At 37.4% G+C, this 19255-nt stretch overlaps 1 protein-coding gene across 1 annotated transcript in view; it reads right to left on the minus strand.

Annotated features, from left to right (window-relative positions):
* Positions 1 to 19255, minus strand: part of LRRC72 (leucine rich repeat containing 72) — a 77521-nt gene that overhangs the window by 37310 nt on the left and 20956 nt on the right. The window contains exons 3-4 of the mRNA XM_053608693.1: positions 11350 to 11423; positions 6057 to 6126 (exon numbers count right to left, since the gene is read on the minus strand). Coding sequence (XP_053464668.1) covers positions 6057 to 6126; positions 11350 to 11423 — 144 coding nt within the window. The remainder of the gene's footprint in view (positions 1 to 6056; positions 6127 to 11349; positions 11424 to 19255) is intronic.

Here is a 19255-nt window from a genome sequence, read left to right on the forward strand (position 1 = left end):
TTTAACTCCATTCAATACGATATTAGCTGTGGGTTTGCTGTAGATGGCCTCTATCAGTTTAAGGAATTTCCCTTCTATACCAATTTTCTTAAGTGTTCTGATCATGAAGGTATGCTGGATATTGTCAAAAGCTTTTTCTGCATCAATTGAGAGAATTGTATGGTCTTTATTTTTGAGTTTGTTTATGTGCTAAATTACATTTATAGATTTACATATATTGAACCAGCCTTGAGACCCTGGGAAAATCCCACTTGGTCATGGTGTATAATTTTTTTGATGTGTTGTTGGATTCTGTTTATTAGGATCTTATTGAGTGTTTTTGCATCAATATTCATTAGTGATATTGGTCTATAATTTTCTTTTCTTGTTGGGTATTTTCCTGGTTTAGGGATCAAGGTGATGTTTGCTTTGTAGAATGTGTTGGGTAGTGTTCCTTCTTTTTCTATATTTTGGAAGAGGTTTAGTAATATAGGTACTAATTCTTCTTTAATGGTTCGGTAGAATTCTGACGTAAAGCCATCTGGTCCTGGGCTTTTCTTTTTAGGGAGATTTTGTATAGTCGATGCTATTTCAGAACTTGATATAGGCCTATTCAACATTTCTACTTCTTTCTGGCTAAGTCTTGGTAGGTGGCGTACATCCAAATATTGGTCTATTTCTTTCAGATTTTCATATTTCTGAGAGTAAAGTTTCTTGTAATATTCATTAAGGATTTTTTGAATTTCTGAGTGGTCTGTTGTTATTTCATCTTTACCATTTCTGATTGATGAAATTAGAAATTTTACTCTTTTTTTCCTGGTTAGGTTGGCCAAAGGTTTATCTATTTTATTAACCTTTTAAAAAAACCAGCTTTTGGATTTATTGATCTTTTGTATAATTCTTTGTTTTCAATTTCATTTAATTCTGTTCTGATTTTGGTTATTTCTTTTCTTCTGCTAGGTTTGGGGTTGGAATGTTCTTCCTTCTCCAGTTGCTTGAGATGTCCCATTAAGTTATTAACTTCCTCTCTTTCCGTTTTCTTGAGGAAGGCTTGAAGTGCTATAAATTTCCCTCTTTGCACTGCCTTTGCAGTATCCCAGAGGTTCTGATACATCGTGTCTTCATTGTTGTTTTGTTCCAAAAATTTGGTGATGTCCTTCTTAATCTCATCTATAACCCATCTATCCTTCAGCATAAGGTTATTTAGCTTCCATGTTTTTGTATGGGTATGCAGATTCCTGTTGTTATTAAGTTCAACTTTTATTCCATGATAGTCTGAGAAGATGCAAGGAATGATTTCTATTTTTTTTAAATTTGCTGAGGTTAGATTTGTGGCCTAGGACGTGGTCGATTTTGGAGTATGTTCCATGGGCTGATGAGAAGAATGTGTATTCAGTTTTGTTGGGATGAAATGTTATGTAGATGTCTGTTAAGTCCAGATGTTGAATGGTTAAGTTTAAATCTAAAATTTCTTTGCTTAGCTTCTTTTTGGAGGATCAATCCAGCACTGCTGAAGGGGTGTTAAAATCTCCAACTACTGTGGAACTGGAGGAAATCAAGTTGCTCATGTCTGTTAGAGTTTCTCTTATAAATTGAGGTGCATTCTGGTTGGGTGCATAAATATTAATAATGAAATCTCATCATATTGAGTATTACCTTTAACAAATATGAAGTGTCCATCCTTATCCTTCGTTATTTTGGTGGGTTTAAAGCCTATTGCATCTGTGAATAGGATTGCAATGCCTGCTTTTTCCTGCTTTCCATTTGCCTGGAGTATAGATGACCATCACTTCACCTTGAGTCTATGTTTGTCTTTTAATGTAAGGTGAGATTCTTGTATGCAGCAGATATCTGGCTTGAGTTTTTGTATCCAGTCAGCCAACCTGTGCCTCTTTAGAGGACAATTTAAACCATTCACATTAATTGAGAATATTGATAAGCCTTTCAAGAGTCCGGTGGACATTTTTAATCCTTTTGTGACTGTGGAAGTTGGAATTTGATCAAAATTTTCTGGGTGGGTTTACTTTTATGGTGGAGGATTACGCTGGTCTTTATGGAGGATAGGTCTGAGAATATCCTGGAGACCTGGTTTAGTTGTGGCAAATTTCTTCAACATGTGAATGTCATTAAAGTATTTAATTTCTCCATCATAAATGAAACTCAGTTTAACTGGGTACAGGATCCTGTGTTGAAAGTTATTTTGGTTTACGGGATTAAAGGTCGATGACCATCCTCTCTAGCTTGAAAGGTTTCAGCAGAGAGATCTGCAGTTATTCTAGTATTCTTCCCCTTGTAGGTGATGGTTTTCTTTCTTCTGGCTGCTTTCAGAATTTTCTCCTTCATATTAACTTTAGTGAAGTTGATTATGATGTGTCTGGAGGATGTCTTATTTGGGTTGAGTCGTGCTGGAGTTCTGAAACTGTGTGCTATCTGAATTTCAGAATCTCTTGGCATGTCTGGAAAGTTCTCCTTCATAATCTCATGGAGAAGAGACTCTGTGCCTTGTGAAGACACTTTTTCGCTTTTGGGGATCCCTATAATACGAATATCGGTTTCCTTCGAAATATCCCAGAGCTCTCTGAGAGAGTGATCTGTTTTTGCCCTCCATTTCTCTTCCTTTTTGAGAGTTTGGGAGCATTCGAAAGCTTTGTCTTCAATTTCAGAAATCCTTTCTTCTGCTTGCTCCATTCTGTTATTGAGGGATTCTACTGTGTTTCTCAGATCTTTGAGGGCTCCAACTTCTTGTCTCAATGTGTCAAAATCTTTGGTCATTTGGTCTTTGAATTCATTGAATTCTTGAGATATCTTTTGGGTTACTGCTTGGAATTCTAATTCAATCTTGTTTGCTATCCAGATTCTGAATTCGATTTCTGACATCTCAGCTATTTGTTTGTGCATAGGATCTTGTGCTGTGTCTGCCCCCATTGTTCATTGGGTGAGTTGATCTACTTTGATTATTCGTATTGCCAGTGTATTTCTATTGATTTCGCCTCATGATTGTTTTTCAGCGTTGTCTCTGGCCATCCTCAGTGTTGGGGAGGTGTCTCTCCAAGATTAGACCTCAGTGGGATCACTCTATTGTTGCTGGATCTTTGTAGGGAGTGACCCTGTGTAGCTCCTCTGGGGCTGTCCCATCCAAGGAGTTCTGGTTGTGGGAGCAGCTCCAGAGTGTGACACTCTGGATCAAGCAACAGGGCTGGGGATGGTGCACATGGTTCTGGGAGTGCCTGGCGACCAGTGACTTTGGCATTGAGGGCCCAAGGCTCCAGCAGTTTCTGGCCAGGAGAAGGACTCAGTGCAGAGGCAGGGAGGGCTCTGGAGGGCACACAGCTACCAGACTTCCTGGCCAGACGAGTGAGGCAGTGTGGAGGCAGGGAGGGTACCGGAGGGAGGACACGGGGTTGCGTGGCTCCTGGAGTTTCTGGTCAGGGCATGCCGAAGCCTGGCGTGCATGGGCTGCAGGTCGCAGGTTGCAGCGCCACTCGTACGTAAGTCTGGGGAGGCGCTGGTTGTGGGTCGCAGTGCAGCTCTTACCGGGGTTGGGCAGGTGCAGATGGTGGGTCACGGGTCGTGGTGCAGCTCTTTCAGAGGTCCAGCAGGCATGATCGTGTGTCGCAGCGCAGCAATATCTAGACTCCTCAAGATTTGGTTTGACTCAGTTGAATTCAGCTAGATTTGGCTCCAGGGCACTGGTCAGATTCAAATGTTCACTGCAGTTCTCATTCTGGATGAGTTCTGGTGAGGGCTCTCTCCCTGGTTGCAGAAGGCCACCTTCTTTCCGTTTCTTCACACCCAGTTTGAAAATTTTTTAAAAATTAAAAAAAAAGAAAACTCACTGTAGCTTATTCACTTATTCCATGGCCACTCAAATCCTGTCTCAGGTATGATATCTTTTCAGTGTTTCATGGACAAAACAAGTCTGTTTCTAACAGAAAAAAATAAGTGATGATGATTTAGTCAATAACATAGTTTGTTTCCCATTATCAAGCACAAGAAAAGAATTCAGCATCTTGTTGCATTCCTTCCCTGCTTCAACCACTTTTTTTTTTTTTGGCAGTTTTTGGCCAGGAACAGACTTGAACCCACCACCTCCAAGTATATGGGGCCAGCACCCTACTCCTTTGAGTCACAGGCACCACCTGCTTCCACCACTTTCAAAACAAAGAAAGTGGCATAGTCTATATCATGCAGTCCCTTCCTAGTGCACGATGTCTCTCCAAGTCAAGTGTGTGCAAATTCAATGAGTGGTGGCAGGTCCCACGATATCCACCCCCAGAAAGAAAGCTGAAAAGTATTATAAAATCCTTAATTATACCTCTCTCTTTGGACTCATTGCCAACATTTGTACACATTCTTTCCTTGCAAACTGAACACCATCAAGCACCACACGCTAAAAACAAAGATTAGTCACTGTTGCTGTGCCTGATGATTTCCATGTTTTTCTAATCAGAAGTTGCACAGTGTGACCCAGGATAATTTGTGGCAGAGTGTTTTTTAAAAAGAGTTTTGAACTCCTACACCCTTAAGTGGTGCATGCACTTTCCATTTCAGTTGTTAGCTGCTTGGGCCTTGAAGGTATTTGTGTTGTTCTTCCAGAAATTATTTCAAGTTTATGAGATTTATGTTTATAGTTAATACTAGAGCACTTTAATTTTCCATTTTCCACTCAGTTTTTTTAAGAGACTAAAAATGCAATAAAATATTGAAATATTTTCATAAACATAGCTATTTAAAGATTCAGTGCTGTGAGTCTGGACTACTGCTCGACGGGCAGACTACTGCTGAAAACTCAAATTATGTTTTTTTATCAGCTAGTGTTTGAAAATCTAAATTCAAAATGCTAATATTGGGTTCTCAGTGTACTATATAAGAACAAAATACAAGCTGTTGGAAAGCTGAATTTTTGAAAGGTGAAAACAACTTACTGACTAGCTAACTTGTAATGGCCATCTTGGTTAGAATTTTAGTTTAGTCTTGCTCTTGTACTTGGGAAGAACTTGGAGTCCTACACTCAGGCTGCTATTACTGCCTCCTATACCCTAGCCTTTAAAAGAAGCTCTAAGGACCATACTCCTAAAGTGACCTTGAGATATATTTCCTCGCGGGGACATGGTGGCCTGGTGCTTGACACTTCCCAAGGAAAGTAAATCAGTTTGAGTAGCATATAGGTGGTACCAATCCTCTTGGCCTCTGACTTGAGAACAAAGGTGTGTGACTCTTTGGAACTGGATCACTGCAGGAATGTTGAGCTGGGGCACTTAACCAGGGATTCTATCAAAGGCGGTAGTTTGCCAATGCCAGGAGACTATCAGTTGTTAATTAGCCCTAGGATAAATGTGAGGTGAGGTCAGGAGTAGCTGCTGAAGAGGACTCAGTGTTAGAGAAGCCTAAAAGGGAAGCTTCTGAATTACCCATAAAGAGAAGGATCAACTTTGAACATCTGTTAGTACCAGAGGGTACAAAGCAAATGCCTTCCTCTATCACAACACCACCCCATTCCATACCAAACCTGGAGAAGACTGGAATGGAGGAGAGAGAGATGAAAACAGCCAATCACACCACCCAGGTAACACAGTAGGCAAGTGGCCAGCTGCTGTCACCTCTCACTGCTTATGGAGTAACTCACTTGTGAATGAAGATTCCCATTGTGAAGTGAGACTATGACTATCACACAAATGTACTGTAAGATTTTGTATTACCTGAGATGAAAAATGTCATAAGACTATCCAAGTGTTCCACCACAAACCTGGGAAGGAATAGCCTCCACAGAGCAGTTTTGACAGAACATGAGAGATAAAAGTAAAAGTGCAATCTGATAGCATCTCACAGATTGTCCTTGTTCAACATAACGTGTATGTGTGTATGTATGCATGTGAATGTATATACACACGGATAGAAATGCACAGTATACACCAGATATATATACCAGATTTGTCAGATATATAGTCAAACATCAGTTTCCTACCTAAATTTAAATTTTGAATATAAAATATTGTACTTTTGAGGATTAGCTCTATTAAAAACAAGAGATGAAGATAGTAATTTAATTTTAGTAATTGACATATAATATATATTACCTTGTTACGATGAAGCCATAAGTATTTTAAGTTTTTAAACCTAGAAAGATCCATGACCTCTGTCAGTTGCCTGGAAAGAAAAAAAATATGTGAACATCAACAATGATTAACTCATGGTCACATAGTTAACACAGCTTTGGAATAAGAGAAAAGTCCTCTCTGTCTTTTCAAAATTGTTGGCACACTTACCTACTCATTTCTGGAATTCTACCATTATCACTTCTTTCATTTGGATTGAGAGTTTGTCAGCTAGTTAGCAAAAAATATATACCCCAATATTACTGAATTTATTGGGATCTGACATCAAACCAAATTTCACTGGATCAAGGGTAAAGGGAGAAATGTGAAGATGATGCTGGACATTTAAGTAAATGTGGAAAACACAGTTGACTTTTTTAATCTTGTTTGAAGGATTATCACTTTGGAGTCAGTACCGATGTTGGCCAGACTTGACCAATGGAAATTGCAGAACTCCAAGAGACAGAGTGAAGTGCTCTAATTTCCCTTTATTGTTTATTCATTATAGGGTCAGAATATTATCCATACTTCTTAAATGATGTCAAACTTTAGCTATCCAAGTGGTCCCGGTCCTTAACTGCTAATGTAGCTCATTCAACAAAGGGGCAGATGCTGGGTGGGGAGAGGCTGCTGTCTGCGGATATTTGCACATTTTATTGATGTGGCCAGGAGTATGCACAGGTCTTTTATTTCTTAGGTCAGAAACTGTGGGCACCAAGATACATATATCTCTGTTTATTTATCAAACACTTTAAAAGAACGTATTGCATATCAGAAACTTTCTGAAGCACACAAAAAAACACTCATGTAATTATTATTACCTATATTAATTCATTTATGGTAACATCTTTTCAATTGTTTTTAATTTTAGGACACTGAAGGACTAAAATTTTCCTAATTTTTATGAGGACAACTTTTTTTTTGTTCGAGACAGAGTCTCACTATGTCACCCTCGGCAGAGTGCCGTAGCGTCACAGCTCACAGCAACCTCCAGCTCTTGGGCTTAAGTAATTCTCTTGCCTCAGCCTCCCAAGTAGCTTGGACTACAGATGCCCACCACAATGCCTGGGTGTTTTTTTGTTGCAGTTGTCATTGTTGTTTAGCAGGCTAGGGCCAGGTTTGAACCGTCCAGCCTGGGTGCATGGACGTATGTCCACGAGCCTGAAGACAAACGTGGTTTTTAAAGCATGCAAACAACATTTCTAAACAAAATAAACTTCTCTCACTGTTTATATTGAATAATTTCAAACCTGAGAAAAGTTGAAGGAACATTATAATGAACACTTGTATAACTGTCATAATTTTTAATGTATTTCCACACTTATGCTCATTCTAATTTATATATTTATTGGTTGATAGTTTTCGTGGTGGATCATTTGAAAATAAGTTGCAGGCTTTTTTATTCTGGGCCTCTCAGCCTAAATAGTTCAGGATGTCTATCTCTCAAACAGGACATTGTCCTGCGTAGCCACAATGCCATCATTGCACCTAAGAAGATTAAATTGAATTCAATATCTTCTAGTATGCCATTCATATTCAAATTTCTCCCATTGCCCCTACATTTCTTTTATAGTTTGTTTAAATTCTGAATCCATCAACATTCATGCATTGCAGTTTCAGTTAGTATAACCCTTTAGTCTTTTAAAACCTAATCACCTTCCTTTATCTCCTTTAATATTGATTTTTTGAGAAGTCTGGGATAATTGTATGACAGAATGCCTCACATTCTTCCTAATGAACAAATTCAAGGAAGATCACTTCTACTTCTCAGTTATATTCATGGCGATTGTTGATTTATATCAGGAGGCAAATGTCAGTATGCTCACACCTGGTGAAGCTAAATTTAGTCATTTGGTTAACATAGTTATCTGCCAGTTCTCTCCATTGTAAAAGTACAAATTTTATAATTGTGTTGTGTGAGATAATAATCTGAGATCACAAGTGTATCTTGTTCCTTGACAACTATTTTACTCAATGGGATTAGTTTTAATTGATGATCCTTTCTTGAAGGAATAAGTGGATTTGGGATTATAAAATGATGATTTTTCTCTAATATATGTATGTACATATGTATGTATGTATGTATGTATGTATTAAGACAGAGTCTCTGTCATCTTGGGTAGGGTGCTCTGGCATCATAGCTTACAGTAACCTCAAACTCTTGGCTCAAGTGATGCTCCTGCCTCAGCCTCCCTTCCGAGTAGCTGGGACTACAGATGCCCGCTACAATGCCTGCCTAGTTTTTTCTATTTTTAGTAGAGATGAGGTCTCACTCTTGCTCACTCTGGTCTATAACTCCTGAGCTCAAGCAATCCATTTGATTGGCGTGCCTTGGCCTCCCAGAATGCTAAGATTACAGGAATGAGCCACTGTACCAGGCCTTCTTTTACATGGTATTCTTCTATAAAAAACAACTGCTCCTCTGCTTCTTTATCTCATTTATTCTCTTTCTCACCTTCTCTGGATTGAAAGAGTTTTTTTCTCAATCCTTAAAAAAAAAATTCTCAAATTATTTCATACAGAAGATTTTTCAAGCACAATCCTATATCATTTTGACATGTACAAATAGACCTTGAGTTTTTCCCTGGCACAACAAAATATTCCAGACCCCAGCAAAGCAACTTTTCATAGGAAATTTACACACATAATACATTCTCATCTCCCACTGTGCCCTATGTCTCAGAAGAAACACTTGGACCTTGGCACATATTAATATCACATTGGGCAATAATGATAATATGTTAGCTGGGTGTGGTGGCTCACAACTACAGTCCTTGAACTCTGGGAGGCCAAGGTTGGACCTCTTGAGCTCAGAAGTTCAGGACCAGCTTGAGCAAGACTGAGACCCTGTCTCTACTAAAAATAGAAAAACTAGCCTGGCATCATGGCAGGCACCTTGGGAGTCTGAGGCAGAAGGATCACTTGAACATAGAAGTTTCATGTAGCTGTGAGCTAGGCTGATGCCATGGCATTTTAGCCTGGGGCAACAGAGTGAGATTCTATCTCAAAGAAAAAGAATGATAGTATATTAACTTGATTTGTCCTTGTGATAAATAATAAAGGAATCATTATATGGTAGCATCCAAGGGTCTCATGCCCCACTTAGAGTATTTCCCATAAAAATTGTGTTACTACACTAATACTTTGAAGTATTAACTTTGTCAAATTACCATTGTTAATTTTCTTATAGTAGTAAATGCTAATTACTGAATTTTCAGTGATTAGTTAATATAATGATTCAGTTTTTAAGGGTACTTTAACTCCTTTAAGTTAAAAGTATTTATTCTGTACAAAAGCTCATCTTAAATCAATAATGGGTGTTACATTCTAAGGTGAAGCCAATCAAAGATAATGAGAGCTAATTCTACTACTAACGATGGCAGTTACTCATGTTGACAATAATATGTCAACAGCTTGTCCTAGTGTATGTTCTCTGTGATCAGTCAAGAAAACATCAGTACGATGCTTCCCATTTTCCAGGAGTAACAGAAAATTAGGCAAATAACTAGCTTGCTAATTTTATTGGCTTCTGGACTGCAAAATATTTTTTGTCCCCAGCTGCATTAAATGGTGACTTAGTCACTCTTAGGATATAGAAAGTGCTGTCCTTTATGCAAGAACAGCATTAATTACCCACTGTTGGGAATCAATATTTCTATTTTTGTAGTGTTTTAAAGCTATTCCCATTGTTATGTACTTACCCTAGTCATCAGTAGTGTACAGTGGTCAAAATCATGAAAGGCTTAGAGATGCGATCTTTTGACCATATGAAGTGTTTATTGTTATAGTAAAACTAGCTGGTCAAGGGTCAAAGCATGAACTTAAGTGTGTCAGAATTCTCTGCCATACCTGTTTCATACTAAAAAATATATTTTTTTCTCTTTTTATTATTAATAAAAGAAATATATTTATTAATAAAGAATTTCTTCAAATCATGAGAGATGAAAGTGATTCAATTCATTCTTAAAGTAGGGCATTTTCTTTATAAAAAAGCTGAGGAGGGGGAAGGGTGGGTGGAGGGAGGGTAGTTGGTGGGACCACACCTACAGTGCACCTTACAAGGATACATTTGAAACTTGCTAAATGTAGAATTTAAATGTCTTAACACAATAACTAAGAAAATGCCAGGAAGGCTATGTTAACTAGTGTGATGAAAATATGTCAAATTGTATATAAAAACCAGTGTATGGTGCCCCATGATTGCATTAATGTACACAGCTATGATTTAATAAAAAATAAATAAATAAAATAAAATAATAAAAATAATAATAAAGCTGAGTTCCAAAGATTACATATGAGTAGAAATATGTCAAGCCTATTTTAAAATAATACTAGAATGCACAGGTGTTAAGAAAAGTAAAGGGAAAATGAAAGAGTAGAAGTAGGGTCATTGTGTAGCAGTTGGCATTTTAACTCCTACTATAGGCTAGTAAAACTCCTACGATAGGCTAGTAAAAACTGTGGTGTCTAATCTTCCCCACAACTTTCTCTTCATCTTATACCTGGGTTCTAGCTCATGTCCTATAACTACTCTGTAGAAGAACATACTTTGTCATCTGCCACCTTGGGGAGTTCCAGTGGAATCAAAGAGTGCTCTTTGTTAGTATAAGGGAGGGGTTTTCCAACTTACCTGTAAGCACTAGTACAGGTAATGTGAGGAGTTGCAGTATAATAGGGGTTATTATTATAGGAGGAGTATAATGAGCCATTGTTCCTAATAATAATATTAACAGTACTAATGCTTGAGCACTTACTGGGTATCAGGCAGGCCCTCCTCTAACTTTTACAAACACATATAATCTTCACAACATTATTATACACAGGAATAATAAGGTAGTGTAGTATTATTATACACAGGGTTACCAGATGAAATGCAGGAGACTGGTTACATGTAAATTTCAGAGAAACAACTAATGTTCCAAGTACTATGTGGAAAATACTTTTACTGAAAAAATTTTACTCATTGTTTCTCTGAAATTCAAATTTAACTGGATGCCTTATATATTTATTTGGAATCTGACAACCCTAACAGGGAGGTTATATGACATACCCACAATCACCATAGCTGGAAGTTATAAAGCCAGGATTCAAACTCATCCTGGTTCCATAATCTTTTTTTTTTTTTTTTCTATTTCCTCTCTAATATAAACTGTGTACTTCAATAAGTGGTAAAGTTGCCTACCCAGTCCTTGAGGAGTGAAAATGGAAAAGAATGTTTGAATCTATAACATTACAATGTAATACTTTTTCATTTTTTAATGTAAGATATACTTACTTCTTAGAAAGAAACAACTCAAAGACATCAGCATCCCTCTTGTGGCCATATATCTTTAGCTGATCTTCAACTGCCTGATAACATATAATCAATCTGTCAAACCACATTCCAATGAGCAAAATACTGAGGCATTTGCAGTCAATAACAATAATGTCTACAAGAAGATCAAAAGGAAAGGGAATATGGAGGCAAACACTCCAAATTGATAAATACAACACTGCAATTATATATTATTTACTCATTTTTGAGGTTGCATTTCATTATCCTTAATTTTAAGCACAAGTGTGCACATAATTTTTTATCAGAAAGAAAAAAATGTATACATACACACATACACCAAAAACCAAGTTTTAATTCTCCTTGAGGCAGAGAAATTTGGTCTGTATTTACTCTTAAGTTCTTCCTGAACATGAAAAATTAGTATTTGATATGTTTCCTACATTCATACAAGACACTTAGGGTTGGAGGTGGAGAGATTAGTATTTAATGTACATTATTATGGGTGTTTGTTTTTGTGCTTGTCACATTATGCTTGGCAGCCAGTAAGTTCTCAAAAATTGTGAAACGAATGAATAAAGAAGTGAACAAATATCATTTTCCTCTGAATAAATGAATAAATATATTTTCCTGCCTTACAAGCAACAGCATCTTCATTTTTTATGAGTTATTAACAGACACTGTGGGAATTTTTGGTGAAGAAGCATCTTTTATTCCCATAGGTTTTGTTTTGAAAATACAAATCCAGCAACAGCTATTTAAGTACGAGATTTTTCTTCTTAAGTTCCTTTCTGAACTATAACATAACATTTAGAGGCCACAAGATCTAAAACCATATGAAAAATAAGATTCTGTCTATAATTTGCCATGAAAAAGTAGAGCTAACAAGACATAACAAAAGTTCTGGAATCTAACAGACATTTTAATTATCAGAGGCAAAACATTCACTGAGTTTCAGCTGGGATTTGTTATGAATGAGAAAGTGATAATTGACATACACTTTTGTATGTAACTTACAAAATTTTGACGTTGGCTTTGCTATTTAGCAGAAGACTTTCAGCAGAGTTAAATTTAGTAGATGAACAAACATGGCAAGAAGTGAGGAATCTGTAGCTATCACAGTGATGGAGGGCAGCTGTAAATTTATAGTCTTAAACTTCCCTTCATTCCTTGTTAAGCACCTTGAGTCTATGATTTTGGAGAATTCCTAGGCTCAGGTATTTCATTCCCAAGTGTTTCTCCACCTTCCTAATGCTTTCTTAATACCGCAACCCTTTAATACAGTTCCTCATGTTGTGGTGACCCCCAACCATAAAATTATTTTAGTTGCCACTTCATAACTGTAATTTTGCTACTGTTATGAATCGTAATGTAAATACCTGATATGCAGGATGTATTTTCATTGTTACAAAGGGGTTGCAACCCATAGGTTGAGAACTGCTGCCATACAGTATTTTCATCACTCCATTATACAAGATGAATCTGGGGCTTAGACAAACCCATTGGATCAGGCTTAGACATCTTCACCTAGGTGTTTTTACTTAAAGTCCTAAACTATCAGCTCTACTACATATGATCACAACTTTGCAAAGTGTTTGGGTTATTTAAGGCAGCCAAAGTAGACCTAAAATCTTGCAGCCACCTATTAAAATTATAAATGTTCTTTTAAATTGATCCAACCATTCCACATCCGGCACTCACAAACATACAGATGAGTACATACAGAAAAATGTGAATATCATTGCTTGTTTTAGCATATTCTGTCTGTAGTTGTGACATATATCTCTTTAATTCAAATATGGGTTAATTTAAGATGTGACCTCACAATGCAATGTGCAGTAGTTGAAAAAATTAGAGAAATAGTTTGAGGTTAATTTTAGGGGTCAACTTGACTGGCTTAGAGGATGCCCAGATAGCTGGTAAAACATTATTTCTTGGTACATTTCTGAGGGGTTTTCTGGAAGAGATTAACTTTTGAATGGGTAGACTGAGAAAGGAAGATTCCCCCCTCACCAGTGCAGGCACCATTCAACCTATTGAGGGCCTAAACAGAACGAAAAGGCAGAGGAAGTGTGAATTCACTCTCTCTAATGGAGCTGGGACATCCAACTTTGCCCACCCTCAGACATCAGCACTTCTAGTTCTCAGTTCTTTGGACTTGGACTAAATTACATCATTGGTTTGCCTGGGCCTCGAGCTTTTAGACCTCAGATTGTGGGGTTTCTTAGACTCCATCATCAAGCAATCTAATCCCTCTTATAATAAAGCTCTTTCTATATATCCTATTGGTTCTGTTTCTCTGGAGAGCCCTGACTAATACAGATGGATATGTAGATATCTAAAGATATCCAAAATATATTGTTAAGTAAAAAAGTAATTGGCAGTATAACATTGTATGTACACTAGTATTTGTCCTAAACATCACATTTATATGTATACAAAATGCACACACTCCAAATTATTAGCAAAAGTCACCACTTGAGATCATAAGGGACTTTCACTTCCTAGGCAATAGATTTACTCAATAATGTGTGAATATTTTACAATAAACACATTAATTTGATAATCAGAAAGTAATACTCATTTTGAAAACTTTAGGCATTGGATAAATATTTAAGGATTTAAATCAAATTTAGAAATGTAAGACATGAAAAGGGAAGTTGAAATAACTGTATAACATGCAAATCACTGGCATGATTAATTATTTATGTTCACAATTTTTTATCCTGGCATGTTTTTTCCAAATGATAATTTTATATTAATCTGATATAAAGTGTTAATATCAAAGTGCAAAGAATACAAAAATGTGTCCAGAAGTTTTATATTTGCAGTACCAGATCCTCATCAACACACAACCTCCCTAGTAGCATATTCTCTGATCTACAGAAGCACAAGAAGCATCCTTTCCCTAAACTATTTTCTTCTTATTGTGCACCATAGAATTTACTGTGTTAGCCACTTTAAGTGTATAGCTCTGTGGCATTAAGTACGTCCACAAGAAGCACTTTGACATTGCTGCGCAACCATCACCACCATCCATTCCCAGAACTTCATCTTCTGCAACCAAAACTGCACTCATTAAACACTGGCTCCCAATGAGCCCCTCCCCAAGTCCTGGCAACCATCCTTCTACTTTCTGTCTTTATGAATCTGATCGTGTATATCATATAAGTGGAATCCTACAGTGTTTGTCCTTTTGTGACTGGCTTATTTCATTTAGCATAATCTCTACACGATTCATTCATTTAGCAAGTGTCAGAACTTCATTTTTAAGGCTGAATATAATGATATTCTACTGTATTGATAGACCACATTTTCTTTATGTATTCATCCATTAATGGACACTTAGGTTGCTTTTGTCTTTTGGCTATAACGAATGATGTTACTATAAAGATGGACATATAAAAATATCTGTTCGGATCCCTGCCTTTCATGTCATTTGGGTATATATCCAGAGATGGAATGTCTGAATCATGTGGTAATTCTATGTTTAATTTTTTGGGTTAATCACTGCACCATTTTCCATAACATTTGTACAAAATGAGCATTCTTTAAAATAAGCATTTTCTAATTAGTAAGTCCAAACAGATCAGTTTAACCATTTATTGAACCATAAACTACCGAGGGCTTAGTTCAAGTTGTGACTAGTTAGCATCTGGGACTAGCTGGTAAATGAGACGATTAATCAGGTTAGACACCTGATCTTTAAAAGCAAACCTTTTAGTAAGAGCAGGATCATGTATACTGTAAAAATGGTTGCAAATGTTAAGGACTATAAGAAAAGGAAAACATACAAAGAGGAAGAAGAATTTACAAGCAAACCTCAGAAATATGCCGAGTTTTGTCCTAGACTGCCACAATAAAGTGAATATCTCAGTAAAGTAAATCATAATTGTTTTGGTTTCCCAGTGCATATAAAAGTTATGTCTACACTATAGTTTATTAGTATGCAATAGTAATATGTCTAAAAAATTTACATGCCTTAATGTAAAAATACTTCTCTACTAAAAAATACTAGTGATTATCTGAGCCTTGCAGGTGTCCTCAAACTGTGGCCTGCGGGCCACATGACGTGGTGTGATTGTATTTGTTTTGTTTTTTTATTTCAAATGTGCAGGGTGCATAGGAATTTGTTCATAGTTGTTTTTTTTTTTTTAACTATAGTCTGGCCCTCCAACGGTCTGAGGGACACTGAATTGGCCCCCTTTTTAAAAAGTTGGAGGACGCCTGTCATAATCCTTTTGCTGGTGGAGGTTGTCCTCTTAGGGTTGATGGCTATTGGTTGTTCAGGATGGGGTTATTAAAAACTGGGGGAGCTGTAGCAATTTCTTGAAATACGATAATGTTTGCCAAATAGAAGTCTTTTGCAAAATATTTCTCTATGGCCTGTGAAACTATTTGATAGCATTTTATTCACATTAGAACTTCAAAATAAGAGTCAAGGCTCTCAAACTCTGCTGCTCTAGCAGCTAACTTTATGTTATATTCTAAAGTCTTTGCTGTCATTTCAACAGTGTTCACCTTATCTTCACCAGGAGTACATTCCATCTTAAGAAACAACTTTTTTCTTTCTTTTTTTAAACATGGTCTAAATCCATTGCCTGGATTGGAGTGCAGTGGCATCCTTATAGCTCACTACAGCTTCAAACTCCTGGGCTTACATGATCCTCCTGCCTCAGCCTTCTGAGTATCTTGGACTACAGGTGTGCACCACCACTTCTGAATAATTTTTTCTATTTTTGGTAGAGATGTGGTCTCACTCTCTTGCTAAGGCTGGTCATGAGCTCCTGGCCTCAAGTGATCTTGCCTCAGCCTTCCGTAGTGTTAGGATTACAAGCGCGAGCCATCATAGCAGCCTTGAGAAACTACGTTCTTTGCTTATTCCTCAGAAGCAAGTTCTCATTTATTCAAGTTGTATCATGAGATTGCAGCAATTCAGTCACATCTTCAAATTCCATTTCTAATTCTAGTTCTCTTGCTATTTTCACCACATTTGGAGTGACTTCTTCAATAGAAGTCTTCCTCAAAGTCATCCATGAGGGGTGAAATCAACTTCTTTCAAATTCCTGTTAATATTGATATGTTATTATATTACTCCTCGCATGAAGAATTAATGTTCTTAATAGGCTGTAGAATGAGGAATCTTTTCCAGACTTTCAATATCCATTAGAAAAATGACTATCTATGGCAGATATAGTCTGATGAAGTTAAGTCTTTAAAGTGAGACTTTAAAATCAAAATGATGCTTTGATCTAGTGGCTATAAAATGGATGTTGTTTCTCCTTGTACTTCTCCATTAAAACTCTGGGGTGAAAAAAAAAAAAAAAACTTTGAGTGACCAGGCTCATTGTCAATGAGCAGTAATATTTTGAAAGGAGTCTTTTTTTCTGAGCAGTAGGTCTCAAAAGTGGGTCTTAGAATATTCAGTAAATCATGCTGTGCACAGATGTCGTGTCATTCAAGCAGCATTATGCCATTTACAGGGCACAGGCAGAGTACATTTTGCATAATTCTTAAGGGCCCTGGGATTTTCAGAATGGTAAATGAGCATTGGCTTCAACTTAATGTTATCAGCTGTATTAACCCCTAATAAAAGAGTAAGCCTGTCCTTTAAGTTTTAATGGCTGGCATTAATTTCTCCTCTCTAGCTAAGAAAGTCCTAGATGGCATCTTCTTTCACCAGAAAGCTGTCTGGTTTACAATGCAATCAGTTGTTTAGTGTAGCTACTTCATCAGTTATCTTAGCTAGATCTGGATATCTTCCTGCCCCTTCTCTCTATAGGCACTTGCTGCCTCACTTTGCACTTCCATGTAATGGAAATGGCTTCTTTTCTCAAATCTCATGAACCAGCCTCTGCTAGTTTCAAACTTTTCATCTGCAGCTCCTCACCTGTCTCAGCCTTAATACAGTTGAAGAGAGGGTCATGCTAACTAAAGAATTAGGCTTTGGCTTGAGGGAATGTTGTGGCTGGACTGGTGTTACATATATATCACTAAAACTTTCTCCATAGCAGCAATAAGGCTGTTTTACTTTTTATCATTCATGTGTTCCCTAAAGTAGCACTTTTAATTTCCTTCAGGAGCTTTCCTTTGCGTTCACAACTTAGCTATTTGGTGCAAGATGCCTAGCTTGCAGCCTCTCTCAGCTTTCAACATGCCTTCCTCATAACCCTTAATCATTTCTAGCTTTTGATTTAAAAGTGAGAGATGTGTGAATCTTCCTTTCCATTTGAACACTTGGAGGCCATTGGAGGGTTATTAATTGGCCTAATTTTAATATTACTTTGTCTCAGAGAATAAGGAGTCCCAAAGGGAGAGGGAGAGACTGAGGAATGTCTGGTCAGTAGATCAGTCGGATCACACCACCATTTACAGATTAACAGGCATGGTTCTTGGTGCCCCAAAACAACTACAACAGTAACATCAAAGATCAGTGATATAATAATAGAGAAAAAAGATATAATAATAGAGAAAAAACAGATATAATAATAGAGAAAAAAGTGTGAAATGCTGTGAGAATTACCAAAATGTGACACAGAGACAGGAAGTGAGTATGTCCATTTGGGAAAAGGCACTGATAGACTTGCTTGATGCTGGGTTGCACAAACTTTCAACTTATAAAAAATGCGGTATCTGCAAAGCATAATAAAGCAAAAGACAATTTGCCTGTACCGTCAGCCTGGACACTCTGAGAATATTTCAGGGCAGGACTGACAGTTGGGCTGGCCCGTATAAAGTGAGGAGAAAAGAGAAATAGGATATAGGCAGAAAAAGTGAAGAAGTCCACAAAAGAGAGGAAATAGGGGAAGAAACTGTGAGGCATGGGGGGCTACACGCCTTTGGCTACAGTGAAAGGTATGTGGAAGGCAATTGTGATAAATAAAGTAGAAAGATGGATTAATCACATTATTTGTGCTGACTTTGAAATTTAGGCTTAATCGGTGCCCAGATAAAACTGTTACAGATCTTGAGAACTTTAACTTAAAATTATATATTTTACATATTTAATGTAAAATTAATTTAACCTTATATGGTATATATAAACATGTGTATGTATACATATATGTGAACTATATTTACTCAGTAACTTTATGGTAAAATCTGTGTAAGAAAATCTAGTAAGTTATGATATTTTTCATGACAATTACATCAATGCTTTTAAACAATATCCAGTATCAAGTTATTTTGAAATATTTCTCCTTCCTCTCTTTTGGTGTCTTTGTTTTTTTGGTACCCTGAAAGCACAGGCTTGATTAACCATTGAGTGATTCAGTATCATTTTGGGGGCAATAGGCAGGTATTACAGGATTTTTGAGCCAGAAAAAAGAACCTGACAAAGCTAGGCTTGGTGAGTTGACCCTAGCAGCAAAGTGTATGGGGGCCTGAGTTGTAGAGGAAATGGTAGAGAAGAAGCAAAGCCACCGCTGAAAACAAGCCAGCTAACAATCCTGCCCCAAGCTGGTGGCGAGCATGGAATGAGCAGTGACAGACATGTGTTTAGGGAGACTAGGTGGGAAATGGCAAATAACTAAAGGCAGAGAGTCACCACGTGATGCAATGTGTCCCCAGATGATGGTGGTGTAATGACATGATGATGAGAAAGGTGATTGGGGAAAGAGGGATGCTCTGAGGAGTACTGAAATTGAGGCCCTGATGGAACACACAGGGAAAGGTGTGCACCAGAAAGCTGCAAGTGTGAACTCGGGTCTCACAGAGATTCCACCAGGGTGGCTGCGTGGACCTGGTGGAGTCAGCCGCAGGACAAAGTGACACAAGGAAGAGCATTGTGATGTGTCTGTGTGGAGAGAGGGGGAGAAAAACATGCTGGGAAGCAGACAGGGGAAGGCTGCCTATAGACTTAGGTGGAGGAAGCAGGAGCCACGAGAGGAATTCAAGGAGGAAAAAAATG

Source organism: Nycticebus coucang, chromosome 11 (assembly GCF_027406575.1).
Source record: "Nycticebus coucang isolate mNycCou1 chromosome 11, mNycCou1.pri, whole genome shotgun sequence".
NCBI lineage: Eukaryota > Metazoa > Chordata > Mammalia > Primates > Lorisidae > Nycticebus > Nycticebus coucang.